This window comes from Pelobates fuscus, chromosome 5 (assembly GCF_036172605.1).
Source record: "Pelobates fuscus isolate aPelFus1 chromosome 5, aPelFus1.pri, whole genome shotgun sequence".
NCBI lineage: Eukaryota > Metazoa > Chordata > Amphibia > Anura > Pelobatidae > Pelobates > Pelobates fuscus.
In genome coordinates this window covers 188,911,890-188,919,135 of record NC_086321.1, presented here as the reverse complement: position 1 = coordinate 188,919,135, position 7,246 = coordinate 188,911,890, and the positions used below count along the sequence as shown (strand labels likewise).

At 38.5% G+C, this 7,246-nt stretch overlaps 1 protein-coding gene across 1 annotated transcript; it reads left to right on the top strand.

The window, feature by feature from the left end:
• Positions 1–203: 203 nt before the first annotated feature.
• On the top strand, positions 204–1,208 carry LOC134612148 (olfactory receptor 4E2-like). Its single transcript, XM_063456515.1, has one exon. It carries the CDS (start codon positions 204–206, stop codon positions 1,206–1,208), a length of 1,005 nt encoding a protein of 334 aa, XP_063312585.1.
• Positions 1,209–7,246: the final 6,038 nt, after the last annotated feature.

Here is a 7,246-nt window from a genome sequence, read left to right as displayed (position 1 = left end):
TCTAACCAATATCAGGTCCCTAGAATTCTACATAAAAATGTTAAATAAAATAAAATACTGTAATTCTAATATGTCAACAGTGCCATTTTTCTTGCCCTCTATCTTTCTCTGTCTCTTTTACTTTCTCTCTCATTGTTTTAAAGCTCCAGCTGGTTCATACACGGGTTGATATTTGAAAGATATGTGAATCATATATGATAATCATGGTAAATTGTAATATATCATCTGATCTTCATGGGATCCCTGACAAATCAGGCCTCATTTACTCATCAAAGGGAAACTCAACAGAAGTAAAAGAATTTGTTTTTGTGGCATTTGCTTTCTCTCCAGGTCTTCAACATTCTGTATTCTTCATCTTCCTTATGATCTATTTTTTACTCTTGAGTGGGAACATTCTTATTATGATGACAATCAGAGCTGACCCTCGGCTCCATAATCCTATGTATTTTTTCCTAAGCAAGTTGTCCTTCATTGATCTTTGTTACTCATCAGTGACTGTGCCAAAGATGTTGGTAGACTTCTTGTCTGAAAGGAAAGTTATTTCCTTTAATGGTTGCATCACACAACTATACTTTTTCCACTTTTTTGCATGTGCAGAATGCTTTATTTTCACAGTTATGGCTTATGATAGATATGTGGCCATTTGCAAACCTCTGAACTATTCTTTAATTATGAGCAAGAAGCTGTGTTTGTGGATGGTAGCAGCAACCTGGGCCATTAGCTTTGCCCACTCCAATATACAAACAACTTTAACCATGGGATTACCCTTTTGTGGCCCCAATGAGATAAACAGTTTTTTCTGCGATATTCCACCACTTATCAGACTGGCCTGTACTGATACAACAATGATTGATGCAATGATAGTGGGCAACAGTGGTATCGTTTCATTGGGATGTTTTATCTGTGTCTTGCTTTCTTATATTGGCATTGTTTCATCAATCCTAAAAATAAAGACAACTGATGGCAGACGTAAAGCCTTTTCAACGTGTGCTTCTCATATCACTGTAGTGACATTTTTCTTCGGTCCTTGCGTCTTCATCTACATGAGGCCATCCACTTCTTTCCAAGCTGATCAAGTAGTGATAGTATTCTATACAGTCATAGCACCAATGCTTAACCCAGTCATTTACACCTTGAGGAACAAAGAGGTTAAGATATCAATTAAAAAAATGTGGGATGGAAAATCGTTTATTAAATATAATTCATAGAGGAAAATAAACAATAAATCCCATACATATGATAACCAATTACTTTTCATGATGTTGTATACCATGGCTGCTTCTGGTTGGTGGAAACAATCTTCCAGCATCTTTAAAATTGTATTTAATTTTGTTATAGTTGCATAGAAACATAACATATTCTCTGTGTATAGTGTTAGTTAATTATTTGCTTTGTAAGATGGGCTCATTTATTACCGATATTCCAGGCAAAATACTGAATATGCTCTTAAATTATATTTGTGTTTTTCCAGAAAGCACCATGACCTTTTTTAAAAAAATCTTTAAACCAATTTTTAGAATTTTTCTTTAAAATTAAAATAATACTTAATGGAAAAAGCTTTATTGTTATGTCATTATTTGACAATCTTTTTAGCTTTAATAAATCAGCATTAAATAATTTTTACAAGCCATTCAAAGTGCATGGATGTTTCCTTTTATACCAGTATTTTCTTAAATGTGTACACATTTCTTCCTATACTATTTATTTGCTTTATTTCTTACTGGAAGATAAACAGCATTATTTACTAAAGCGAGAATGCATGGTGAGTCCAAAGTGAATTTCAAATTTAAGGTCAAAATAGCCCACCTGGAAAAATTATCTAAGTCACCTATGCTTTGCAATCAGCTACTCTGGCCTTAAATTTGAAAATCACTTTCAATTCACTTTGAATTTTCACTTTAACCCCTTAAGGACCAAACTTCTGGAATAAAAGGGAATCATGACATGTCACACATGTCATGTGTCCTTAAGGGGTTAATGAACACCACTGATGGAGGGAGTTGGGAAGAAAACAAATAAATATATATTTTAAGAGTAGTATAGGCTGTGAAAGTATTGTATCTACAGAAGAGTTACGTAACAGTCCTTTTTCATTCACTTCGCAAGAAAGATTAAATTACATTTAGGGAAGCTAGTGACATCAAAACATATTCATAGTAAGGTAACCCTATAAAGTCATGCAGGGTGATTCTGAGTAAATACCTGAGTACTTATATTCATAACCTGAATCGCTTTTTTGTGATAACCTCCTGTAGTTTACAGAGGCTTTCGAACTGTGGGGACTGGAATCCTTCACTTTCATGAATATTCTCTTAAAGTGGTCATTAAGGGTCTCAGTTCCCACAATATTGTATTCTACAAAGAAAAAAAAAGCCTACTACAGTATGTGATCACAACTAAAATTAAAAAACACAAGGTAAATAGATAGATAAAATATCCCCAATCAAAAACCAACTCTGTGTCAGTGTTAATAGTGTTAATGAACACTTTATGGATGAGAGCCCTGTATATAATCAACTTGAATGCTTGGCAGAAAAAAGGGAAAAAACGGGGGAAAAAGGGAAAAAAATAAAAATGTTGAAAAATGAAAAAACAAGAAAAAGGGAGAAATAACAATGCAACAATGGAAAAAAATGTATATACAGTCCCAGTGTTTGCACACTAAAAGTAGCAAAAACGGGCATCCACTGGTGGATGGTATTGGATAGATCTCACCACTCTTGTTATTGAGGTAGGATAAAGAGGTGTGACTTTAATTTTATTTAATTTAATCTTTCCACATAAATAGTAAGAGATAAAAATTGCTGAGTGTGATGGCTTGTCCAAGTCTGCAGGTGAGTAGTCTTGCGTGCTTGTGTGGATCTGAATAGCTGCTCCTTCATGCAGGTCGCTGTAATCACTTGTTCTGCCTAGTAGTGTATGGGGTGCCTGGGCTCCCTCTCTCTCTGTAGCTGGGGTGCCTGGGCTGCGTGCTCTGGACCTGGATTGTCCCTTCGAAGGCCCTGTCATTATTTCTCACTTTTTCTTGTTTTTTCATTTTTTCTTTTTTTCACTTTTTTGTCCTTGTTTCTGCCAAGCATTCAAGTTGATTATATACAGAGCTCTCATCCATATAGTGTTCATTAACATTATTAACACTGACACAGAGTCAGTTTTTGATTGGGGATATTCAATCTATCTATTTACCTTGTGTTGTTTAAGTTTAGTTGTGATCACATAGGTACAATCTAAGAAGTTATTATATGTTGCCATATTTGTATACTCCACTGATTTTAAGAGATATCTGATTGAAAATAGGAGGAAACAATAAATAATTATGTTTTGCTTTATATCTAATATTGAGTGCGGTATCATATGTTCTATTGTATATATTGAAGGTAATTGCTGTGGGCTACCTTGATACCTAGCACCATCAAAGATAGAAGAGTGCCTGTAAACATCGATTCTTTTTTAAGCTACAATAAATGTGTTTAGAAATCAGTCTGTTAATAAGCTACATTGTTTTTATTCTAAATAACATTTTACTTGTATACATTATTATTAGTGAATTGTTTGTGTTTATGCAGCCCTAGCCACACCTCTCCTGGATGTGAGTCACACAGTATGCATGAAAAACTTGGCTTAATTTTCAATCAGATTTTAAATGACATATACTCGAGTATAAGCCGACCCGAATATAAGCCGAGGCCCCTAATTTTACCCCAAAAAACTGGGAAAACGTATTGACTCGAGTATAAGACTAGGGTGGGAAATGCAGCAGCTACTGGTAAATTTCTAAATAAAATTAGATCCTCAAAAAATTATATTAATTGAATATTTATTTATAGTGTGTGTATATAATGAATGCAGTGTGTGCGTATGAGTGCAGTGCGTGTATGAGTGCAGTGCGTGTATGAGTGCAGTGCGTGTATGAGTGCAGTGCGTGTGTGTATGAGTGCAGTGTGTGTGTGTATGAGTGCAGTTTGTGTGTGCAGTGCGTGTATGAGTGCAGTGCGTGTATGAGTGCAGTGTGTGAGTGCAGTGTGTGTGTATGAGTGCAGTGTGTGTGTATGAGTGCAGTGTGTGTGTGTATGAGTGCAGTGTGTGTGCGTATATATTAATTGAATATTTATTTTCAGTGTGTGTATATAATGAATGCAGTGTGTGTGTATGAGTGCAGTGTGTGTGTATGAGTGCAGTGTGTGTGAGTGCAGTGTGTGTGAGTGCAGTGTGTGTATGACTGCAGTGTGTGTGAGTGCAGTGTGTGTGAGTGCAGTGTGTGTATATGAATGAAGTGTGAGTGTGTGATGCAGTGTGTGATGCAGTGTGTGTTTGTGTATGTGTTGGTGGGGGTGGGCATTTGATATATTATAAATTATTATTATTTTTTTTTTTTTGTATATTTATTTTTTTTATTATTATTAATTATTTAATTATTATTATTTATTTATTTTATCTTTTTTTTTCGTCCCCCCTCCCTGCTTGCTAGCTGGCCAGGGAGGGGGGCTCCTTCCCTGGTGGTCCAGTGTCATTGGTAGTTCAGTGGGGGGAGAGGGGTGCTGGCAGAGCTGTACTTACCTTTCCTGCAGCTCCTGTCAGCTCTCTCCTCCTCCGCGCGGTCTGTGCAGCTCCCTCTGTCAGCTCCCAGTGTAAGTCTCGCGAGAGCCGCGGCTCTCGCGAGACTTACACTGGGAGCTGACCGAGGTGCTGAACGGACGGCGCGGAGGAGGAGAGAGCTGACAGGAGCTGCAGGAAAGGTAAGTACAGCTCTGCCAGCACCCCTCTCCCCCCACTGAACTACCAAAAAATGTGCTGAAAAACTCGGCTTATACTCGAGTATATACGGTACTTTAGAAGTGTTTATATTCTGCTATGTAAATTGAATCTTAATCATAAACTAGAGGCTCTTGCAAGATATAGCAAACTATTAACAGTGCAGGACATAATAAGTTCTACATTAAAAAGATAGTTCAATAAAGGAAGTATAAACATTAGATCTCTCTTTACAGGAAGTGTTTAGGAAGACTGTGTAAATCACATGCAGGGAGTTGTGGCTAGGGCTACATAAACAAAGCTTTTAAACATCTAAGTGGCAGAGAATTGAACAGTGAGACTGCCAGGGATTTATGTATACCAGGCCTACACAACCTGTGGAACCACAACTCCCATGATCCCCTGGCTATCAGCCATGATTCCCTGGCTATCTGTTTCATTAAAAAACAAAAAAACATGGGCATTGGCTATCTGTTTCATTAAATGAATTATGGGTGTTGGCTATATGTTTTATTCAAAAGAATCATGGGCGTTGTGGTTCAAAAACATCTGGGGGGTCAAAAGCTAGGGTCATGCCAAATGCTAACTGGCTACCTTAGACCCCCCACGAACTGGTATTTATTTCAGATTTAAAAAAAATATATATGTAGGTAATTGACAGCAACCACTGACTGTAGGCAGGGCCGCCATCAGAAATTTTGGGGCCCCTAACTCAGCTCAGGGTCTTAGCCCCCGGGGGCCTGCCTCCTAGCCCACCCACAGGGACCGCCTCCAAATCCCGCCCACAGGAATACACACACAGACACAAACACACGCACTGATACAAAAGGACACAGACACACACACACAAAGATACACACATACTGACACACACATACACACATACTGACACACACATACTGAGACACATGCATATGCAGACACACAGAAATACATAGTGGCACACACACACACATACTAACATACATACGGACACACACACACATGCATAAGGACATACAGACACACACAAACATACATACTGACATACATACATACATACAAACACCCACAGGTTGTGTGCCCCCAGGCCCGGATCTACACATTACCCACTCCCTGTAAACTTTTCCCAAATCTCTTATACATTAGATAATGACTTCAAAGTACCCCTCACCCCATCACATGGGCAGTTAATTTATCCATCAAATAATTATCTTTGATTTTCAGAAGTACATTTTCCATGGGTGGCATCTCAGATTGAAGCAAAAATTGGGCTAGGGCTCTCCTGGCAGTCAGGGTGATTTTGTAAAAAGAGTTTCTGTTCTGTTATCGTCAAGCCATCTAGAGGCCTGGAAAACTAAAAGACTCAAGGGTCCAATTCCACCCTTCTTTAAAACACTTGGCATAACAAGTCACCCACTCCCCTCCAGAAGTTGTTACCCTTTGGATAATCCCACCACATATGCCCATATGTGCTCCTGTTCCTGCACAATCGCCAACACAAATCATTGGCGTTTTAGTCATACAATACAATATGATACAATTTGTTACACATATCAATGTTTTATTAGCTTTCCATAGAGCCTCTCAGACTGTACTCTCTAGGACCTCTTCTAATTCTGCCTCCCATAGGTCTGTGTACTGTAGTTGCCCCCAGGCTGGTGTGTTGGAACTCAAATTAGAATATAATAAGATGATGAGACCTTATTGGTGTGATTCTTCTAGACATAGTTTCTCGAAAAAATTGTCAGCTTCTTTGATAAATGATTGGTTAGTGTCTCTTACTTGGATATATTTGAAATAATTGGTTGGTGTCAAGGATGTTCTGCCCTGAAGGTCCTCAAACTGGCACTTCTACCCCCTTAGTAAACAACAGATTGATCCTTTGTATCCATACATACTCAATACCTCTAAATTCACATGCCTTAATAGCCAGTAGTAATGCTGTATTTCCCAACAAGGGAAGGGGTCGGGATGATGCTACCAAGAATTTTGTTATGCTAGTATCCCAGACACAGATAGCGTTCACTATTGATGGGCAATCCATTCGCAACAGCGTTCTGTGTTTCTATTCAGGACACATATAAAAAACTGAGGGAGGTCTGAATCCATCATAAGTCAACCCATTTCCTATTCCATGAGGGTGTATGTCACAACGCTACCTGCGCCAGTTGGGATGCTAAGTAGTGGAGGTGCAAGTGTGGCAGACCCAGTCCCCCAGAATTTTGGGCTGTATAACATTTTCAGGCCACAGTGTCTTTTGTTTTGCCAAATAAAGTCGTCTATGCCCTTCTGTAAGGGTACTAGGTCCTTGTGTTTTGCTTTTCCAAATACAGTCGTCTATGGCCATGAATTTTTCTAGGTGGGGGGGGGGATAATTGTAATGACATCCATGCTTGGTCCCTTTTTGACAGTGCCATGAAAGGGAAGGGGCATAGCCATTATCACATAAAGCCAGGGTAAATAGCGTTTTCACAACTATGGTGTCAGGAATACATGTTTGTATTCCTGACAC